Source organism: Aedes aegypti, chromosome 2 (genome assembly GCF_002204515.2).
Source record: "Aedes aegypti strain LVP_AGWG chromosome 2, AaegL5.0 Primary Assembly, whole genome shotgun sequence".
Taxonomy (NCBI): Eukaryota; Metazoa; Arthropoda; class Insecta; order Diptera; family Culicidae; genus Aedes; species Aedes aegypti.
This window is the reverse complement of record NC_035108.1, coordinates 9,907,333-9,931,568: the sequence shown is the minus strand read 5'-3', so window position 1 is coordinate 9,931,568 and position 24,236 is coordinate 9,907,333. Positions and strand designations below refer to the sequence as shown.

Genomic DNA, 24,236 nt, shown 5'->3' with positions numbered 1-24,236 from the left:
CAAATTTTTATTAAAAAATCAGAATTTAGGTTCGATTTTTTTCAAGTAATTTCTTCAAAACGTCTTGTAGGACATTGTTTAGAGATTCTAATGTTTTTTCAGTCATATTAGCAATTTACCAAGAATATTCTAGGAAGTCTAATCAAAAATTTAGAAGGTCTTTCAAAGATCCTCGTAAGAATTCATCAAGGCGTACTTAGAACTTACACAAGCTTCATCTGAGGTTAGGTTAGGGTTTTTATTTCCAAATTCCAGATTAAAAAAAATCTTCAATACAATCTAAAAGATTTCATTGAAATTTTCTTGAATAGCTGTAAAAAAAATATTTTAAGACTTCATTGAGAAATTTTTCAAAAAAAAAAAATGGAGGAATTCCTGATGGAAGATGCTCTGAATGGGAATTCTTGAAGATGCTGAATGCTTTTGAAGTCCTACGTAAATCCATGAAATAATTTTTGTATAGATGATTCCTAATGTGGTTATCCATAGAAAAATTGTAGACTGAATTGTTGAAGGTTTCTAAAGCGAAATTCTTTGAAGAATCACTTAGAAATTTAGTAAAAAATCTCAAAACAAACTCTTGAAGAGATGTCACGAGAAATTCTAAAAAAGGCCTTAGAAAATATAGAAGTCAAAAATAGTTTGAAATTTATTGTTAGATAAATTTATTTTCAAGGATACCAATCATTTAAAAAAAAAGTTTTTTAGTGTACTAAAATTAACCATTCGTAAATTTTGGGATTTTTTAAAATCTGGAATTAATTTTTTAAAACCTGAAAATCTGGAAATATCAGGAAATTTAATTTCTGTAAATGAGTAGACACCCTGATATTGCACAGACATTTCTGACAGAATACCAGAAAATAATTTGTTGCATTTTGTGCACCCCCGCTAATTTGAACGGTACCTCATGCAAACCATCGAGGTTCATTTTTAATTTGAACATCTAGTCACCCTAGAACCGTGCTTCTGGTTAACTCTTTCACTGTTTTGTTTTGATTTTGCATTCCGTTCCACAGCGTTCCATTTCACTTCACTCTCCGTTCCATGAGCGAAATGACGTTTGAACAATTTTTAATCTGAACGATGTGCAAATTAGCGAAACTTAAATACCGGATTAATTCATGACAGAAGGAATGATTTTATTTAGATAAATTTCTGGAGAAGTCAAAAAAGTGTTTCAAGAAAGAAGCTTGAAACTACTCTGATAATTCAATCAAACATTATTTATTAAATTTGTCAACATGTTCAGGAATTATGTTTAATAATTTACCGAGAAACTAGTTCAGAAATTTATTAGTAAAGAGATTCAAAAATATTACAAAAAAATCAACAAATCCGTGACATCGCCCGCGAGTTAAACTTAACCTTTTATCGCTACGATTTCGAACGACTGTTTCTATTTTTTGGAATAGTAATAGTCCTTTTAAAAACGCACATGGGCGCATGAGCTAATTGTTTTAAATTCGGTTTAAAATAAGTTGTATTTATTAGTTTTTTTTTGCGATTGTTGGATACCTCGAATACTGAGTAATATCCAGACTATTGTAATAAGTCTAAATCATTCTCTAATTACTATGATACAATAATCACCTGCTTCAGTTTTTTTCGAGTTCATCGAAAATCGATAAAGCTTCGAAGCTACCTTGTGAGTGAGTGAGGGTTGAATTATAAATAATTTTTTACCGAGATCTGTTTCCTCTTATATTTTTAAATTCTTGATAGTTTATTCCCGAATTCTTCCTGAAATTTCCCAAGATATCCTTAAAGCCCTTTTTCCAGGAATTCGTTCCGCAACGGCATATGAAACAGCTTTTATTAATTTTGAAGATTAAGTTCATCATTGATGCTAATTTTTTTCCATAATTTCATTCTTCAGAGATGAATTTTTAATTTCCAAGAGATTTCCTCAACTGACAAGAAGTCGAGATTAAAAGTGGTTGCATATGCCTAGCTCTTTAATGTCATTCTTTATTTTATATAATGTGTGTGCTCGTTAACATTCTTGTTTACAAAGACCATGTTTTTGTTTCTGAACTTATTATATTATTATAGTTATAAAGTAACTTTTATTCACTTTTTTGGTAGGTAAATTAAGTCATTAAAGTCATTATTATTTTGCTGTCTGACCGCTACCAACCATGTAAATGTATCAATTCCTCCCTCTTCCTCTCATTAGTCAGCAACCTGATGTCGCAGGCGCCATAGTTGTCTTAAAAAGATTACTAGACTTCTACAATATCCACAGCCTATTGATTCTATTAGAACAAAGATGGAGTAGTAATCAAGATGGAGTAGCAATCACGGGCGGTCAATCAAGTTCAAGCAAGCTCTTCCAGCAATTCATCAGAAGTTCTTCAAACGATATCTCAAGCAATGCTTGGAATGTTTTATAAATTACCTACAAGAATTTCTCATCTTCCTATTGGTAATACTCCTAATAATTTCCAGAGTGATTACTTCTGAAAATCTCTTCAAGATTCTTACAGGGTTCCTTCCTGAAGTTCTTCCAGTAGTTTTCTTCAGAGATTTGTTAGCATTAGCATTAAGCATTTCGCACAAATTCGTAGGTGGTACAGTCCTAGATCATTGTATGGGGGTTGCCTCCTTCTCGTCCGTTACCAAAGTCAGAAATTTGGGACTAACCTCTAACACTTGACGCATCCTCCAATAATCGAGAGACGTCCTGGCCACGTCTATGCGAAAGCTACGGAACGGGAAAGGATGATTGATTGAACACCTGCTTAAGAAAGATGCAGAGAACTCTACGACCTCGCATAGGTGGTACGGGATGTTGTGGAATGTTGATGGAAAGGGTAGTGCCATAGGATAGGTTCGGTAGACGTTCTGGCCGACAAATGGTTAATTATTACGCATTGTGATCATGCGCTGCTAATCAGAACAAACTAACCAAATTCCTTTTTGAAAATCATCTGCAATCCGTCTATCCTCTAATAATGAACAATAGCGTGACCCGTAACTCAGAACTGCCCTTAATGCACGCACCGCACGAAAAATTGACAAAAACTGCAATTCATAATCGAGCACCCACGAACATTCAATTTTCGAATCAGTACTCTTAACACAGAAATAAAAAAAAACGAGTCGCGATACGACATCAATTGCTGGAGCCATCACAGATCACTCTCGAGCAAAACGCAAGCTTATCGAATAAGAGTTAAAAAAAACTTCAGAATTCATGTTCAGAAACAATCTCCACTTCTAATTTTCTTCAGAGATTTGTTCGCTATTTTTTCACCGATTTCTTCAGTTGTCGCTCCTGGATAGTTGAGACATGAATTCTTGCTGGAAATCTGCAAGGGTTTTGTTCCAAGGTTCTAAAAGACATTATTTTAAGAGTTTTCGTTTATTTTTTACTATAGCTATAGCAGTTGAATTCATTTTGTATATGTTTTTTTTTCAAATATTAAATATTAAATCATTAGTGGTTATTTTGTACCAGTTTCCCCTAATATATAAATCTAAAACTTTGCGAAATATTTTCTTTTATGTAGGAAACCAACTCCTGTAAACTTCAGCTCGATCGGAGAACATCAATACAACCTCTCTATGCAATGGGGTTGCGGTACTCGCAAAATGGCTTGAGTTCAAACACTACCCCGAATTTTTTTTTTCCGAAGGTTTTTGAAACGGCATATCTGGATCATACCTCAAATGAAAGCCCATGAGTTGCCCTACAAAACGTCATATTTAGTTTTTTGACCTAGTTCGGTTGACAAGAAAAAAATCGATTTGAAAATCACTAAAATTTTTATGAAAAACTCGTTTTTCTCGATTTGAGGTACTTTCAAAATCCAAATACCATGCCAACCTTAAATATTATATAACGTAGAGTAATCATGCCAAATTTCAACATAATCCGTGCACTTTTACTATAGTTATAACAATTTTTGTGTTTTAGCATGTTTAGTGACATGAAAGCATTGGGAATCATTTTGTCCCACTTCCCCCTAACATAAAAATCTGAAATTTTGCAAAACATCTTCTTTCATATAGAAGAACGATCCCTGAAAATTTCAGCCTGATCGAAGAACATCGATACAAGAAGGGGTTGCGGCTCTCGCGAACTGGCTCTTAACACGTACCGCACGACCACGAAGACCCTTATGCCTTTGTGTATTTCAACCTTGCAGTAAATTCTTGAAGTAATGCTAAACGATAATTTTGAAGGAAATCCAATGGATGTTTGTGAATGGTATACTGGATGCAGTCATGGAGAAAATGCCAATTCGGCAGGATCCCGCATAAAATAGCTATCATGCCATGTAATCATAAAAATCTCACCAATATCACTTCCATTTAGACAATAGAAACATTCCGCAAAACGATTTGCAACGTCCCTCAAAGCTATCATCCAATTAAGGTTCCCAGAAGAGATCTGATGAAGGTCACTGCCAACATACAACTATGACCGTGCATATATCAATAAATTGATGCTTTCTCATCGTGATCAAGGGATTCTGACGAGAATTTCAATCGTACTTCTGCTGCACAGATAACGGGCAGACGGAGACAATACCATGCCACTAAATTGCCATTTTATTGGATTCTGCTGTCGTGGTGTTGTTGCGGTACAAAGTACTGTGAAGCAAAACAACATCCAGAACAGCTTTCTCAAATTTCCTTCGCTTACACAACAAAATATTGTGCTCCAGAAGCCAGAGTGTGGAGCTCGATCGACCGCAACCAGCAGCAAGCAGCACTTCGTATACATGTGGTAGAGCTCAATAAAACCCTTAACCGATTCGACCATTTTTATCGCTATTCTGCATCGACTAACAATCGAAGAGTGTGATTCTACGAACCACTAAGATGCTGAAGTGCTCTGCACTCAAGAAAGTGAACATGAGAATATCAAAAGGGAAGCCTTATAAAATGTCACGAATTGAGAAAATAAAGATTTCATATGGCACTTATACTATAATGCCTGAGTCTTAAATTCATAATGCGCTTTTTGAAGTATTTCAGTTTCCGAAAATCTGAAAGATTTATAAAGCGACTCACGCAAGAACTATACAACGACCAAATCAAAAATGGTGTCAGAAGTATGTATAGTAGGGTGTTCCAGAACAGATTACGGTCCGAAAAGTTATGCTACTCAACCGTAAAATTAAAGATATTGTAAGTTTTGATCAAAATCGTCATATTTAGACGTTTTGTGCAAATGTTTTCAATGTATACTATTTTTATATTTTTTTTTTTTTCTATGACCACTATTGGGCATTCTTGCGGCTCAATTCAAGCGCAAGTGTTTGCTTCTTGAGTGATGGCGTTCACTTCCCATAAAAGCATAACTGTCCCATATGTATTTTCGAACCAACATCTTTTTTCGTCCCAACATCCATGTTTCAATATGTTTTACTATGCATATAAAATTAACACACTTTGTTTGAAAATGTTGTGGAGGTTGGTGCAGTCTCATATTGAAAAATGAAGGCATAACCGCCTCTATATGAACTTTCAACCAAAACAACAACTGCAAAACGAGAATTATGTTCAAGATTCTATTTTTTGATGATTAATGGAAGTCAAATGAGTTACCTGTGTGGTTGTGTTAAATGAACATGACATGTAAGAATGTACTAGAAAATTATAAACATTTGTAAGAGAAGACAAAATTTAAACTTTGAGCGCTGTTTTCTCAATGCCTACCGTTATGGGCAGTTCAGTTAAAATAATCATTTAAAAGCCGACTCTAAAAAAGATCATCTTAAGTTGAAATTTGTCGTGACCTAAACACATGGCTAGCATTTGCCCTACTCACGATTCCAAAAGCACTAATCTGTAGAAATAAGGAACTTACGAAATCGATCATCTTATTTTAAACTTTTTACTAGAGTAAAGAAATTGCATTTTCGTTCGCCTTCAAAGTTTTGGTACATTATTGAATTTGGATTCTTAGCTGTTTCACCTTAACAAACATGCGGTTGCTCATATCAGGTTAACTACAGGTTTTTTGCTTTACTTTATCAATATAAAAATTTTATAAATAATGGTAGTTTAAATTAAATATTCATAATTGACGAACAAAATTTTCATTAATGACATAATATGACATCTTATAAAATCATAATATGAGTTATGGATCTTTACTGGCTTGATTATGATTTCATAATATGCTATAACGATTTCCTTAAGATGGATTTTGGTCCGTTTCCACATGTTTCATAATTATCCTTATGAAAATCTCAATTGGAACTTATGGCTAAGTTTTATGATGCTGTTTTATGAATTTCTTAAGATTATTTGCTTGAGTGTGTGAAATGGTGTTGAGAAAAATGAGAAATAAAATCGCGCGCTACACGCGGATTGAGTGGAAACACTTTTCGCCATTCACGCAGCAGCCACTAGCTGGCAGATCGCTGGACTGGATAAACAATTAATTTTATGATTATTGAAAAGGCAGCACCCGCCCAATGGCGACCGGCAGTGACAGATGTGCATTCAGTCCTGCTCGTTGCAGACAAATTCCGAAAGGGAGACGATTTGCACTTGTGGAACAGCGTTTTTCGTCGCTTACTGCAAGTTTGTGGGTAGGGCCAAGTGGTTCAAAATGCACTCCAGGGGTAAAAATGGCCCACTTATTATTTTGAATAAAAAAATAATAACTACAGCTCTTCTTCTTCTTCTTGCCATTACAGAACCTGCTTCTCAGTTCAGTGTTCAATGAGCACTTCCACAGTTATTAACTGAGAGCTTTCTTTGCCATACTTGCCATTTTCGCATTCGTATATCATCGTATGGCAAGTACGACAGTACTCTATGCCCAGGGAAGTGAAGGAAAATTTCATTACGAAAAGCTTCTTTACCGACCGGGAATTGGACCCAGACACCTTCAACATGGCTTTGCTTTGTAGCCGCAGATTCTAACCACTCGGCTAAGGAAGACCCATAGTACTTACCGGGTAGGAAATACTCAAAATCACTTCATTGGTAGTATAATATCGTTCCTAGAGCTCTAGTCTCTTGTTATTCCACTTGAACATTACATATTTTTTTAGCTTTTGGTGCATTCGTATCAAACTCAGACCTCAAAAAAATCTTTTTTGCAATTTCTCATCGTAGTAGGCTGATTTTCTTTACGCCAATCTGTCATGAAACGGCCTGTTTGCAGTGCGGGAATAGTCATTAAGCAACTAAAACCAGTGCTGTAATGATTCATTACGCAACGCTTTCTTATTACGCAACTGTTTTGAGTTGCGTAATGACTCATTACACAACAATTTTTCAGAAGTTATAAAATGATGGTGAATGCATTCCGATATAATTTCTGATACCCTCAAGTGGTCTTTTACGAAATTGCAAAAAATGTTGTACGTAACTCGTTGCAGAACTCGATTTTTACAGCACTCATCGTAATTATCATTAGTGTTGATAGACTCACACACAAATCTTAATCAATACGCTCTGCCGTGAGAGCAAACTCACTACTTCGTAAATCTCACGCTTGAGATTTTGATGCAAAATCAACTTAATCAACTCAAACCGTAAAAAATGATTCAGTCGCAAAACCCGGCTAAGCCTCATGAAATTCGAATGTTGTTGTTTACGTTAGAAAGGATTACTCTAATTTTACTAGATTAACAAGAAATTATTGCCGTGTGTGAGTAAACTGTGGAAATACGAGACAATGAGTCAAAAAGGTGAGCCAACTCATCCATGATTTTTTGACTGCTGAGTTGCGTGATTGAGAACTCACGCATGAAAAATATCAAGCGTGAGTTGTGAGAAATTGAGTTTTTCACAACACTGATTATCGTACTCGGCAAGCCTCGTAGGATAAATTTATGACTCGTGCTGCAAAAATCATCATTCTGCAACTTGTTTCGTAAACTACTATCAACACTATCAAGTATCATAACATTGTACAAATGTTTTCCAACAATGCAAGCTGGAGTGCACTAATTAGTGATAAGTAAACACTTGTGCTCGGTTTCAGTAGTTCTTACGATGACATCATTAATAAAATAAATGATTAGAGTTTTTTCAGTCAGCCATCTTAAGTTTGCTGTGAATTTGGTCAAAGCTGAAAAAACAGCATGGATGCGTAAAAACGTAAGGGAAGAACTAGCACATTGCAAACATTTCTATTTTCTATTTTTAACAATTAAAATTCTATGTAAAATCTCCTCAAATCCCCTTAGAATCCATTATGACCATTATTCTTACTTCCATTATTACCCTATTTTACTCCCCTTGAGGAGGTTCAGGGGATGTTTTTTGGTGTTCAAGAGAACCACAATTTTCCAGGGTCGGTTTAGGGGTTTTTCAAGGGGTTTACCAGATTCCAGTGGAGTTATAAGAGAAGTGGATTGATTGTATCATTTTCCTTTACTTTACTAATTTAAGTTCCGACTCATATATCCTTAACAATCTATTACGTCAGCCCACTCCCATTATGACCCCCTCTTACAACCACTAATGGGGTCCAGTAAGTGTCTAAAAGCGTCCTGAAATTTTTAAGAGGAAAAAAATGATTTTCAGTGCCATTTCAGGGATTTTGTAGGTGGGGGCATACCAGTTTCCAGTAGTTTTTACTTAAAGTTGGATTGTATTGCCTCTTTTGCAAAAGCAATGTTTTCAAAAACAGAGAGAGGCGTAACGAGTCAGTGAATAAGTCAAGTTTGAGTTTTTTTGGGTTTCAATTATTGGAAAGGTTTTTTTTTACCCATTAGAGAACTTCGAAAGCTAAAAATCTTTGCGTTGAGTTGGCATTTTTCGCTGGTTAAAGCCTACACCCTCCCTCCCTTTCGAGCGTTACGTAATTTGATCCCAATATTTTTGCCCGTCCTATCCAATTGTCACTTTCATTAGGTATTTTAAATTAGTGAAATGAAATTTTGTAAACTTCTGTTATATGTCTCAAGTTATATCTCTGTGTAATGCGATTGAGCTTAAGGTTGGCATTTTGAACCATCTTCCCCTACTTGCGCCGCATTGGAGAGCAAGTATGTGGCATGTATTGACCATAAATTTCATCGCCAGCGACAGTCAATGCATGCTGGAAAGTGCTTCACGCCCCGACAATGCAATCTATGCCACCGTAGGGAATGCTGGGGCAATTATGAATGTTCAAAAACAAACTACTAATGTAAACAGCGTAGTGTGGTAGTTAATTATCTATAGCAGAACAAATATGAACAAAGTGTGTAATTTGTAATGGGAATGTACTGAATACGTGTGTTTCAGTTTAATCCCGAATAGAGACAAAATCTCTTCAAGTGGGAGTTTCAATATCTTGGGCTTAGTATATACTAGACTTTGCATACAATTATTGTACAAATATTGAGGGCTTATGCGTAATACATATATAAATATTACGTTGAAGAATTGCTGTTAGCAAGAAGAACAGTGAAAAAAAGAAAAAAAGGACGATCGAATAATCTTATATTTTATATAAAACAAATGAATTTTAATCTAAAATAGATGTTCAGACTTATGAATTTAACCATTTCAAGCAAGAATCACAATAATTCCAGTTATATTTAAGAACCAATCTTTTCGCACTACCAATAACCCCCATGGACCTTAGCCATATTGCTTCAACCAGCCAGCCGGTCGGATAAGTGGTATAAGTGATTTTGCAGAGTGCAGTTGATTATTTTATTGGCGAATTTATTGCTTGTTGACTGCCTGTCTCTCTCCTTCTCTCGCTCATTTTGTTAGAGGGAAAATCCATTTCGGATTCTGAGCGATAGGCGGCACGCGTGGAAAGGATACCCCAGGTACGCTACGTTGAATCACAATTGTTGCCAAGTGGATTACACGATGCTCTGGCAGCGTGTTTCGGCAGTGCACGTCGGATGGAATGCAAATAATTTTGTCCTGATTTATGTTTAATATTTTCAATATTTTAAATAACTGTTGCGTATTGTATTTTTGAGTATTGTACGTTGTAATTCAGTCCTAATTATTTATCCTTTGACAGATACGCTTATTTCGACTACCACTTGCAGTGTTCCACTAAGTCAATGCGAGTAACTGACACTGAAGAAAACTGCGAGTGGTAATCGAAATACGCATATCTGTCAAAATATAAGCAATTATGGCTGAATTTAAATGTACAATACTCAAATCTAGTTTTTTGATTATCTTCATTGTTTCGATTTTTACCTTTCTTTTTCACGATTCTCGACCAGTGTGCAGAGTGTGTGGAAAATCGACAAACTGAAGTAGGGGGAGCAAAATGTATTGGGTTGTCAGACTAAATGTAGTCCGCTTTGAATTTGTAATCAGCTTAACTATCATGTAGGTGAACTGTATTAGTTGCATTTTGGAAATTATTTTCGAATATCACTCGCGGTGTTACAGATGAATAATTGATTCGTATATTTAGAACTGTGGTGCTTTCCATGAATTTCCCGTTCAGAATAAGATCAGATATCGGCTTAACTTTTCCATCAATGATAGAGGAAACAGCCTGTTCTGCGTCAGCAAAATCCTTTGTTACCGCAAGCATGTGGTGGTACTCCTCAAATAGCACCAATGGACAAGACTTAGCTTTCCAAATGAAGTGCTAAAGTGCGAAATTCACCAGTTTGACCCCGGTTCCATTGAGGGATGAAAAAGCGCAAGATGGAAAATTCTTCGGTTCGAATTCGGAAGCACTATCCGGAGGCTGCAAATTTTAGGCACGTGTTAGATTGGAAGAGAGTGGGTTTGTGAAACCAAAATGTGGTGCATGGAAAGACTCTGCTAAATCTATTGAGTGGTTATAGTAGAAAGTGAGCTTGGACTTGTACAAGTGTTAGTCAAGCGGCAGTCAAGAAACGAGTACTGGGATTAAACAGTTTTGTGGGAATATAAGGAAAAGTTTTTAGTGCTGGCTCGCTACAGCTCACCCGGAGTCATAAATTTGAATTGCTGCATTTCATTCTATTCCGATAGAATAAGCATTGTTAAAATATTATAATTTTTTCATGGAATTGCATCCCAAGTAAGATGCAAATCTTATTCTTAGCCAGACAGCGGTGCAAGATAACTCAAGTTTCCAGCTCTCAGCTAGTTCTCTAAATTTGAGCTCTTGAAAAATTGAGGCTTGGCTTCCATACAACTTCACCTCAAAAGTGCTTACATTTTGTTTATGTTTTATCTGAACAGTACTCCAGGGTAAAGCTGTAATTTAGTAACAGAAACAGGCTTTGTCCCGGTTGGGATGAAAATTCAGAAAAAAAAAGTGTTCTAAGAGGGTTATAATAGCATACGCTACGAATGGATCCAAAACAATCAAACTTCTTCGGCCAATTGACAGCTACTTCAGCATTTTGATGATTTGTGTTCTGTTAATAAGACTAATCCTCGTCCAAAAAACAACGAAATAAGAACTTCTACCTTCTTTTCTTTTTTGCTTCCAGAATCCTTGGTCCACCGGCTCTGCAGCAGGCTGCAAGAGGCGGTGATGGGATCCCACACAACAACCGTCCGATCTACAACTACTGCATGCGAGGCGTCATAACGTGTTTCACCGGTATTCGCAAGAAAGACGAGCTGGTAAGTTAATTTATTAGTTACACAGGAGAAAAACCACATCCCCCAATTAGGGTCCCATCCTGGCACGTGAACCACATCACTGGCCAATCGGTCGCTTCAAACGAGGAAGCCTCTCTATCATTTTCCGTCCAACCTCCGACCCATCGACTGAATTGGGACCTTTTTGAATTAAGACTACACTGCTACATACACCATACAACGCCTAATGACAATGAACCATTAGGATGGGTTGGCCTTCAATCTACATCTCATTTGAGCAGGAGCCGAGTTACCGTAATTTGGCAATTTTGGTTTCCACTTTGAAGTGGAAATTGAAAAATGAATCCTAATCATTTACTGCCACCAGAGGAAAAGCTGCTGTTGACCGTTTGGTGTTGTTTCTTGGAAGGGAATTGCCTCTTCCCAGCGAAATATCTTCATAAATCGATGGAATAGATTGTGTTTCTATCCTATGGTTAAATACGCATCAGCTTGTTTTCTTAAACAAATATCTCTGAGCTTCTGTATCTCGGATTCTAGTGCCTTAAACACTAAAAAAAATAAGTTGCAAATTGCAAAGAGAGAGACTTTTTGGTTGTAATGCATCTTCATCTTCAATTTTTGAACTTGTAGAATTTACCACATGTTTTCATGTGTCCAGTACTGTACCTCCGACGATGCCCTTGGATGCGGTTCGATAGGGTACAGGTCGCGGCCTATTCCCTATGGCTCGGAATTGTTCCTTCCGGTCACGTGTTTGGTCCCTAACCGATTCCATGAGAATGTTTTGACGACGAGGACTATGATGACGGCGATGATGATGATGATGTCTTTCTCGTTTGTCCTTTCTTGATGCCGATATAATGTAGAAGTAGAACTATGGTTGAAAATTCTAGGCTTATCCGGATGGCTGACCATAGGAAGAAGACCAGCTTTCTTCTTAACGCTAGAAAGAGCCGGTAATTTGCGGAAAGGAAATACACACTACAGCAGCAGCATCAACAGCACATACAGAACGAGGGAATGGGACGTGACATCTTTTCGGAGCGTTCTCTTCCTTAGAGAAGCACAGGGAAACGACCTCGGGTACTCGAAATGGCCATATTTGGGTAATAGAGGATGACCGGATTTCTTGGTGGAATCATTCTGTGACGCACTGTGAATACGAATAGGATTTTCTGATGCAATTAAGGGCGATATGTCAGCGATTTCTGAACGGGTCGACCGTTCAAGCTGGGGCGACAGACACAAACCCGGAACGGTGCTCGCTTTGGGAACCGTTAATCAAAAAAAGGGACGAAATGATGATTAGCTACCAAAGGTTGATCAATGAAGCGTGTGTATCTTGGGTAGTGTCCTTGGCAGTCATTTCTGTTTGATTTGTTATTTGATTGACTAAGACTTGTATTGTTTTTATATACATACTGGAAGTAGTGGACTGGAAACCAATACTGTGTTGTATCGTCAATAGGTAGTCAACGATAAGCCTTGGTATTCAAACAAAATCGAACAATTGATCCCTTTTGACAGAATTGACGAAATATAAAATGTTGTGTTCTGTTCACATTCATACAAAACACGTTTTCATTGTATTCAAATCCTCTGAGCAGAATCTCAAAAAAGTAGATTGGAATACCTTGTACTTTTTAATTTCGCCCTAATTGCTTATCTTTGACAGATACGTGTATTTCGACCACCACTTGTAGTCTTCTTCAGTGTCAGTTACTCGTAAACACGTTTCTAATCCTTTTTTACAGATTTTGATTGTTTAAAGTAAAAAAGCTTGATCAAATTTTATTTCCTTATTTCTGCAAGCAGCTTTTTACCTAGTCTACGACAAAGAGTCTTTGTTGCACTTCCTCAGTTGTAGGGCTAGTAGCAGGTCTCTTTTTAGAGTCTTGGCCACTATTTAAATGCAAGTCCAAAGTCTCTTTTTTTCAACCAAATTGTTTCTAATGTCACTTTTTTTTAAATCTACTCATTGGCGTAGCTAGGGGTTTTCGGGGCCCGGTACGTAGCCAAATTGCGGGGCCTCCATAATAGAGGTGTAAACCATCGTGGCATTATAGAATAAGCCATATAGCGAATTTCGTATCCCTTTTAAAATTATTATTAGACGAACAAGATTGTGCTTAATCAGCGCTAGTTTTTTAAGACTAATATGTCTATTATTGATAGTAAATCTTCGAGCTGTTTAGTAGAATACCTATAAGTAGATGAAAACACCGAATTTAGTACTATACCATTTAATTCCACTAGAATTTGTATCCTTTGATAGATACGCGTATTTCGACCTCAACTGTAAGGCCGTCTTCAGTGTCGTGTAATAGTCGAGTCTAGTACACGACACTTAAGACGGCCTTACAGTTGAGGTCGAAATACGCGTATCTGTCAAAGGATACAAATTCTAGTGGAATTAAATGGTATAGTACTAAATTGATCGAAAGGTGGAAGCAGCACTACGATGAACACCTGAATGGCGCAGAGAACACAGGCACAGAAGGTCAGGACAGCGAAGGCGATGGCTACGTCAGCACAGCGGACAGCGGAAATCAACCAGCTCCCACGATGGGGGAAGTTAAGGATGCCACTCAACAGCTCAAGAACAACAAAGCCGCTGGCAAGGATGGTATCGGAGCCGAACTCATCAAGATGGGCCCGGACAGGTTGGCCGCTTGTCTGCATCGGCTGATAGTCAAAATCTGGGAAACGGAACAGCTACCGGAGGAGTGGAAGCAAGGCGTTATATGCCCTATCTACAAAAAGGGCGACAAACTGGAGTGTGTTATCGTGCAATCACCATCCTAAACGCCGCCTATAAAGTGCTATCCCAGATTCTCTTCCATCGTCTATCACCTATAGCAAACGAGTTCGTGGGAAGTTATCAAGCAGGTTTCATCGACGGCCGCTCGACAACGGATCAGATCTTTTCCGTGCGGCAAATCCTCCAGAAATGCCGTGAGTACCAGGTCCCTACGCACCATTTGTTCATCGATTTCAAGGCGGCATACGATAGTATCGACCGCATAGAGCTTTCCCGGGAAGCTCACAAGATTGATCAGAGCAACGATGGACGGTGTGCAAAACTGCGTGAAGATCTCGGGCGAACACTCCAGTTCGTTCGAGTCTCGGCGGGGACTACGACAGGGCGACGGACTTTCGTGCCTGTTGTTCAATATTGCGCTTGAAGGTGTCATGCGGAGAGCCGGACATAACAGTCGAGGCACGATTTTCACGAGATCCGGACAATTTGTTTGCTTCGCGGACGACATGGATATTATTGGGAGAAAATTTGAAACGGTGGCAGATTTGTGCACCCGCCTGAAACGCGAAGCAACAAGAGTCGGGCTAATGGTTAATGCGTCGAAAACAAAGTACATGCTGGTTGGCGGAACTGAGCGCGACAGGGCCCGCCTAGGAAGCAGTGTTACGATAGACGGGGATACCTTCGAGGTGGTGGACGAGTTCGTCTACCTCGGATCCTTGTTGACGGCTGACAACAATGTTAGTCGGGAAATACGAAGGCGCATCATCAGCGGAAGTCGTGCCTACTATGGGCTCCAGAAGAAACTGCGATCAAGAAAGATTCACCCCCGCACCAAATGCACGATGTACAAAACGCTCATAAGACCGGTAGTCCTCTATGGGCATGAGGCGTGGACTATGCTCGAGGAGGACTTGCAAGCTCTTGGGGTTTTCGAACGCCGAGTGCTAAGGACGATCTTCGGCGGCGTGCAGGAGAACGGCGTGTGGCGGCGAAGGATGAACCACGAGCTCGCTCAACTCTACGGCGAACCCAGTATCGTGAAGGTAGCTAAAGCTGGAAGGATACGCTGGGCAGGGCATGTTGCAAGAATGCCGGACAACAACCCTGTAAAGATGGTGTTCGCCACGAATCCGGTCGGAACAAGAAGGCGTGGGGCGCAGCGAGCTAGGTGGATTGACCAGGTACACCAGGACCTGGAGAGCGTGGGTCACAGTCGAGGATGGAGAGAAGCGGCCATGACCCGAGGGAATTGGCGAAATATTGTTGGCGAGGCTTTATCAAGATAATTGATGTAAAGCCAAATAAGTAAGTAAGTACTAAATTCAGTTTTTTCATCTGAAGTCGAGTCTAGTACACCACACTGAAGACGGCCTTACAGTTGAGGTCGAAATACGCGTATCTGTCAAAGGATACAAACTCTAGTGGAATTAAATGGTATAGTACTAAATTTGTTTTTTCATCTACTTATAGGTATTCTACTAAACAGCTCGAAGATTTATTAACATAAAAGTATCTTTGGAGAAGTTTCTGGTCAAATTCTTCAAGAACATGAAAACATATTTCGAACAAAAAACCTGCAAGTAAAAATATATTTTTACTCAGTCAAAATTCCTAAATTTTCTTGAAAAACGCCTTTTAATCCTCTAAAAAGAACTCTTGCAAGAATATTAAGATAAAGTCTTGGTAAAAAATGATAGAATCGCACTGGAATGCGAATAAATAATCATTTGAAGAAATTCTTGCAAAAATGCTTGGAAAAAGTCCTAGACGAATCTAAGAAAGGCTGCCTGGCAAAAAAAGGGCAAATCCAAAAGGTGTGGCCATTTAGCTGAAGAATTCTGACAAACTCGCAAACCTGAAAGAGATCCTCAAATAAATCTCGAGGCTTTACTTGGAAAAACTAAAATTATTTATAGAACAAACCCTGGGATACTTCGAAAAACTCCTGAAATGATTAATAAAAAATACTCGGAAGGTTCCCCTGTGAAATTCTTGGCTGAATCTTAGAGAAATTCTCAGAATGTTTTCTTTAAGAATTCTTGAAAAAAAAAATCGGATGTTGATTTAGAAAACAAATTTCGGAGTCTCTGTGTCAATTTCTTAAAAAATGCATCGATGATTTGAAAAGTTGTCCTTATAGGAACGGAAAACATATTTTTACTAACTCTTTCTAAGCGCTTTTTCGCCTAAAGTAGTGCTACAGGAATTAGAGGAAAAAATCCTGGTTTCATGCTTCGAACGTTCTATATTGTAGTTTCCACTAGGAAGCGCTGAAAGAAGTGTTATGGATAATTAGTTTATTCCAAAAATATGTAGTTAGAATTTCTGCAATAAATTACCGGGACAATTTCCAATAATGATGAGTTACAAGAGGTCACCTAAGAATAAATTTTGATGAATGTGGGAAGAAATTCTTGTATAATTCAATAAAAAAGTACCTTCGCGAATCTCAGTTCATGAGAAATTTATTGGAGGAATTCGAAAACGCTTGTTTAAAATAGTTATAAATGTATCCAAGCCCATTCAAAGCTTTCAGATTTTGAAGGCCTAACAACTTAAGTAGATTTGGTTAAAAATCAGAATGTATCATCAGACTCCCTATATTTCAAATATAAATAAAAATGGAGTGGTGTTTGTATGTCACGAAATGGCTTGAGAACGGGACAACCGATTTGCACAATTATTTCACTGTTGTCTTCTTGAAGGGTTCCAACGTGTTCGTGTGATAGGAAAGCTTAGGGGAGTTTTCGGAAAATTTGGTAAAACGGGGGAGTACTTATATGTTATTTTGTATGGGAGGTTCAATGACATTTTTCAACATCCTACTTGATGGCAAGACGAAGTTTGCCGGGACCACTAGTTTCAAATACAACACGAGGTCATCTTAAATATCTACTTCGAAGCCACAGTTATGAGAAAGCTCTAGGCCAAGTCATACATGGATCGATTTAACTACTCCAATTTAAAGGAAAATAATTTACAAAACTTATTTATGTGAAGGCCCTTAAAATATAGCGGCCGAAAACACCAGTCCCTTGAACCCCTTGGTCCACTCCAAAGTATATTCAAGGGGCCGATCAAGATCTCCTCCAAAACTTGTTCTTATTATATTCATTTTCATTTTTAGTTCTTACAATTTGTCATTTTTTTGAAAGCTATGTCGAATTTTTATGCTATGAGAAATCCTTACCGTTATTTCGGGGCCTCTAGCTACGGTACTGATTCTGCTTGTAGTGAATTCTGGTACAGGATTCTAGATTTCTCCATTGATTCCATCAATCTTCAAAGGATGCCTAGAGGATTGCTCTTACATTCAATAATTTCCACTGGGATTTCCCATAAAATTTTCCCAAAAGCTTTCCCAGAATTTTCTACAGAGATTCTTTCACCAAGTTCTCCATTTGTTACTTTAAGATTTCTTCAAAGGTTTTTTCCGAGTGTTTTTAAAGATATTTGTTTAGGCATTTTTTCAGGAAACCCTAAAAAATCCTCTACCCTTGGTGCGTCAATTTTTACAGCTATTCTTCCTGCTATTTTGTATGGATTCCTTCAAGAATTCAACCAAGGTTTATCCCAAGAAATCTCCAAGAAATCAATTAAGAACTCGTCCAAGAATACCACAATGAATACGACTATTCGATTCCTTATATATCGCGTTCAGGATTATAAGGGTGTAACTGCAGTGATTTTTATTTAGCAAATTACTCGTCCGGGTGACTGTTTTCAACTGTGATTTTTCATTCAGCAGAAGAATCGTAAAATGTTACGATAATTTATTGAATTTTGCAAACTAATCCAATAAGAAAATCGACGAAGTGAAATCGATCACTGCAGATACGTGTTACGTTTTCGATTTTGATAATGTTAAGATAAATTAGTTTCAGTGTGCAAACCCAAAATCAATAATAAAATTCATGCTGCAAGGGAATCTTGCTTGAAAAAATTTGCTTGTCAAAATATATCTTGCAAATTCCGAGCCGACGCGACAGCCGGCAAAACGTCAAAACGACTTCCGCCAAGAAAAAGGAACGTGCCGAAAATCTGCAGCAGTTCGTCGATACGGGTGCACGCGAAAGACGCCGGAACAAGACCACCGAGTGCCGGAGTGAAGTGGAAAAGTTAGTGTGGTGGAACAAAAATACAGTTTTCTACCAGTCAGCTAAAAGTGAACTCGCTCAGGTTCACCCAAAGTGTGCCGCCAGAAGACGGGATTGAATTCATCGGCCGCGAGGTTAGAACCAACCCGCGAAAAGGCGAAGCTGGATTGATCACACGAGGGAAAGGATTCTGAAGGGGGCGAGCTTCCGCAAGAGCCATCAGCAACGGGACGATCCGGTAAGAAATTTGAACCACTAGAGAGAATGTTCCAGTAATCATCCGAACCATTTTCCCACGTAGAGCAGTTACCGGAGTGACACACGTGCGGAAGACTGAACGGACTCGGAATAGACAGCCATTTCTACACATTCCAGGACGACTGCTAGAGTGTCCACCGTAGGGAACGCCTTTCGGTAAGCGCAGCCACCATGACAAATCACGACAAATCCTCTACATAACACCCTCTTCAACAGAATGATCGAGTGAGTCTAGTAAGACTGCAGCCACCTCCGTTCGTGCCGGTTGGCGCGATCTCAAAGTGTCTCCTAATTTAAGACCACCCACGAGACAGAAGAGCCTTCACGAAGAAGTAAGATGCCCCAAAACGACGTTTGGCATACGATGACTAATGCACAACGCTCGGTAGGGCTCTTTTGTTCAATTACAGCTTCGCATCGGCGAAATTCATCAACAGAGCTCCATTGCTCGAACAAGAACCCGGAACGACGTGGCGGGGACGATTATCACGAAGAGCGGATTGTCTGGAGCAATTCGACGTCAGGGAGCAGTTGCAGGGCTGCACGCTTGAGTCGCGATCGTTCGATCGGCGACATCCTCCGGGCGAACCCGGGACGACATCTGAGCGGTAGCGGTGCTACGATAGGATCGCCGGCAACACCCCGAGCGACATCGTCAAGACTTACCACTGCGACGAGCGAACTGCCTAGACCAAATCCGATTTGCCCGTTAGAGAGCGGTCACGGGGCAGCGGTAGCATCGCGGGCAGCCGAATCTTCGACGATTAGCGCAGATCGACCAGGGGTCGACCAGTGCACTTCAGCATGATAGAAGAAGCAATCGTGAGTACTCACAGAAGAAAATAATACCCATGAGGGAGTAAAGCTTAGGTAGCTAGTTAGGGTGCAGAGTAGGAAAAGGAAGAAGATGTTATAGAGCATGAATAAAATGTTTGCACACTTATTTTGCATTTTGTGGCGTTTTATGTAGTTAGCCGGACCGATTCTTGCCAATTCCTACCCCGGCAGATCGTTTCACAACATTGGCGCCCAACAAAACGAACCATTTTAGTTGTGGTTTGTAGTTTTAGAATTTGTGTTGAGTTCGTAGCACAATTCTGTTATTTAGTAACATATTTGTAGAACCTACCATTTTATCAGTTCTTGTCTAGTTGGCTAATTAAGACCATTTGGATCATGGATCCAGCAAGCCTGTCTGAAGATGAGATCTGTTACGAATTGGCGTTGCGTCACGTTAACAATCTCGGAGCACTTCCTCGCAGGGCAAGAGCCGTTCGCTTGCGTGCTCTCATGCAGGAAGATGAGATCAGAGGCATGATTTATGACAATTCCTCCCATGTTATGGATGCGGGGGACAACATCAGTCAATGTCAAACTCGTGTGCGCGAATTACTACCAGAAGTGGAAGCAGCAATGAAACGCGGGGATCTGCCGGCCGTGCGTCTGCTACGTTCGCGATTAATTCACTATCGAAATAGGTTGGATATCATCGATCCGCCGGAGGTTTTCGTCGACACGCACGCCACATTATCACTACTAGTGCAGTTTTCGTTAGAGGATGTGGACGATGCGCTGGGAAGAACGAAGAAAAGTGCTAGACCAGTGAACAGTGAAAATGTGAATCGAAGCAGCACCGGAGCAGTTCCAAAAAGGCCCAACCAGGCTTCTATATCGGCCGAGGCAGATTTCCGAGGGTTCGACGTAGAAGGAAACCCGTCTTTTCAGTCTAGTTCATCGAACCATGTGAGCATCGAACAAGCTGGACAACCGCAACGACAGTCCACATCCCCAGCGATTGATGCTTTGGAGAATCGGTCGCAGCGAATGAACTCTACTCAACACGACAACGAAAGGGGAGCCGAATCCTTGGAAGCTTTGTCTGTCAACCGTGGAAGAGGTCGTGGCACCTTAAGGCAACGAGTGACAGTAAGCAACAGGTACACCATGGAGAAAGATTTCGGCGGGCGTGAACCGACGCACATAGGAGTACGTAGTGCAGAATCGTGGCCAAAACTATTTTTATGGCTTAAAATTCAGTAAGCACATCCGAAAGTATAAATAACTATTTATTTACCTGTTTTCCATACTTAAACTCGTCAACAACGTTTTGTCTTCATCTAACAGTGACATAAGGGCTTTCTGATAGACACTTTTTTCTTTAATTTTTTGTTAGCTTATGTATTGAAAATGCATAAAAGTGCTTTTGCCATTGGTTTCTATATACCTATCATCCAAATTATTCGGGTTGACATCTAAAAGGATTCGAGCATTCATTCATTTTTGTTGTAGGAATCGCAGATCAGGTGAAGAAGTACTTGTAATTCCCTTTTTAAACGAGTATTAAAGATTATGACAACCAAGAATTTTGAATTATCACATAAATTCAGAATATGAAAATAAAAAAACTTGAAAAACTACTTTTTATAACCGATTTCTATATTTGTTGTATTTATGCGTTTAAGTACATGAAAAAAAATTGAAACCGATTAGCGGTTACATCCTTGACAAGGAAGAGTTACGAGTCCAGATCGCTGTCATCTTCATCTGAAATCGCGTTAGATTGATCATTATATCCTGCAGGTTCCATATTTGGTTGGTCTGGTACAAGTAGTTGAAGTGCTTCCGTTGAAAATGGCTTACTCGTTTTTCGTGATATTGGGCGTGAACTACTCAACAATGGATCGGAGCTCAACAAAAGTCGGTAAAGGATGTCTCGGTTACACTGCTGCCTTGAGAACTTTCTAGCAAAGTTCAGTCTGTAATCACGGAAGTGTTTATTACGAGCCTCAGCAGCTTCTTCTGAGAGCTGTCCTATAGGTATCGGAAGCTGTACTTCGAAATATGACGCATGGTGAACTTGTAGCTTGTACATTCGCCAATTCGTTATACTCGCGGCGAGTGGTTAGTGAATGTAACGCTCTCACGCCGTGAACACAATAGCTAGAGCAATGCAATGTTAAACAAAGTTGTAGAAAAACTGAAGAGTTACAAGTTCACCATACGTCACATTTCGAAACACAGCCTCCGAAACAAGCTACTTGCAAACGAATGGTGAATCGACGCGAATGAGCGAATGTGAGTGGCAGCAAGCCTGATGACAATCATTAAATTGATAAAAAAGAACAAGTCCGCAATCGCGATAGCGGGAGGATGCGGAAGATTTTCTTTATGGGCATTGTTCAGAATCATCTAACCTTTCAAATGATGAAAACAGTTTTGCTTTGCGTGGTTTGGAACATAAACAAAATTGCCTTTTTGTTAACACAATTCTCAGAAAAAATAAATTAAATTAGGCTTTCATTTATATCTCGCGTATGGAATATTTTTTCAAGTACATCCGTGTAAACATATGCTTGGAACAATCTACATACCTTTATCGTTGTCACCCATATCGATTTTGCTTGTATAAATCTGTATAACGCAACAAAAACACAGCCAAAAGTGTCACTTGTTTATCGAACTACTTGCAACGAGATACGCTTTGAGAATTATAGCAACTTTTGACAGCTAAGGTTATTTGTCAACACTACGGATGTTTTCAAAATGGCCGACACATGATGACATGGGTATCAGAGGATGCAAAAATGACAAAAAGCACAATGTTAATCTAAATTTTTGTTTTTGAATTTTGACCAGGTCTTTGATTAAAATACTCTTATGTGCGACGATTAGCAGTATACCACCACCTCCGTACGAACCACCTAGAGCAGAAGCAGGTGAAGCTGACGCCAGAGAAGATTACTACCAACTCCGAGCCGATCTTCTACGACAGCTGAACCAGAGACCGCAAGAATACTTTCCGAGGCCGCTGTTAGAAGAAAGAAGAACACTGAAGGCAATCCACAATTGGCCGTTCAGGTATAAAGGTGAGAAAGACGGTTCATCGCTGAATACTTTTCTGCAACGCGTAGAAATCTTCGCAGCATCCGAGGGAGTTCCTGAGGACGTATTGTTGAAAAACGTTAAGCACCTGTTAATGGATGACGCGCTCGACTGGTACAGCAACGTGTACGTAACTGGCGAATTAGTATCCTGGAATGATTTCAAGCGTTTAATCAGGCACGAATTCCTTCCAGCGAGCTATGCCTACATCCTGAGAGCAGAAGCCTACCATCGTCTGCAGGGGGAGGATGAGCCGTTCAGCAAGTTCTACCAGGACATTACCACTTTGTTCCAGTACGTCGACCCTCCGATGACCGATCCAGAGAAGCTATTCATCATCAAAAAGAACATGAATTCCACCTACGCTCCAATTGCCGCATCACACCACTCCACACGCTTGCTGGTAAAGGCGTGCAAGGAACTAGATGAACTTCGAAAACTGCAACAACACCAACGAAGAATCTCGTTGCCATATGGAGCACTTATCGAGCCAGCACTAGCTACACCGAACTCTTCAATGCGGTCGTCAAAGCTTCAGCAACCGCTTCAAAGATTTGGAAAAATCCATGCGTTGGAAACGGAGAATCTTCAAAGCTATGGAGACAGCGGATCGCTGCCGTCGTACATTCCGGAAGCCAAGCAGTCAACGCAAGAGAAAGAGAAGGAGGACCAGCAAATGGAAGCCTTATTCCAGCAAGTAAACGCGCTCAAGTTAAGGTTCGATCGACGAGAAGCAGGAGGAAGACAGTCGTCCAATCAATTTCCCCAACAAGCAGTGGCCAATCCCAGCAACCCACAAGCCGCGGATGCATCCAATGCACGGCCACCTCCAGCGGTGATGATGTGCTGGAACTGTGATGAAGAGGGGCACCGTTTCATGGACTGTGCCAAACCACAGGCGGTGCTGTTCTGCTATCGCTGTGGTCAGAAAGGATTCTCGCTGCGAAGTTGCCCGACATGTCGTCAACGCTCGGGAAACGCGCAAGCGGGGAACCAGTAACCGAGGGTATGGAGTCCTCGCTTCACCAAAACGATCCCTCAGTAATACCTGACTTAGTCCAAATCAATTCCCTGATCATCAATCCCGAAAATGACAATCGTCCGCATGCAGTGGTGGAAGTACTAGGAAAGCAAGTCACGGGTCTTCTCGACAGCGGTGCAAACTGCTCCATTTTAGGAGGTGATAATGTAAAAATGGCACAAGATCTGGGCTTGCAGAAGATAGCGCTTGTGGGAGGCATAAGAACAGCAGATGGCACGGAGCATCGCATTCAATCATACACTCGTTTACCCATAGCATACAACAACAGGAATGAAGTCGTGACGATGTTGCTACTCCCGACGCTGCCGACGTGTGTGATCTTCGGAATGAACTTCTGGAACGCATTCAGTATCAAACCGGTCTGCTGCACGATAAGCGTGGAGCATGACATGGAAGACAATCCTCAGCAAGTTCCAATGAAGTCGCTGTCCGAAGAAGAGAAGCGGAGATTGGAAGAAGCCATAAGCCATTTTCCAAAAGCAGAACCCGGAAAATTGGGAAGAACGGACCGATACATCCATCGCATTGACGTCGGAGATGCGAAACCTCGGAAGCAACGGTACTATCCAATGTCGAAGTACGTGCTAGAAGAAGTGAATAAGGAGATCGACCGGATGCTAGAGCTCGACGTGATAGAGGAAGCGCTGTATTCACCATGGAACAATCCGCTGGTTGCAGTAAAAAAGAAGACCGGTCAGTA

At 39.8% G+C, this 24,236-nt stretch overlaps 1 protein-coding gene across 4 annotated transcripts in view; it reads left to right on the top strand.

Moving 5' to 3' along the window:
* Positions 1-24,236, top strand: part of LOC5567813 (protein ECT2) — a 162,931-nt gene that overhangs the window by 100,910 nt on the left and 37,785 nt on the right. For all 4 annotated transcript variants that reach the window (XM_021839880.1, XM_021839879.1, XM_021839883.1 and 1 more), the window contains one exon: positions 11,376-11,511. In XM_021839880.1, coding sequence (XP_021695572.1) covers positions 11,376-11,511 — 136 coding nt within the window. The remainder of the gene's footprint in view (positions 1-11,375; positions 11,512-24,236) is intronic.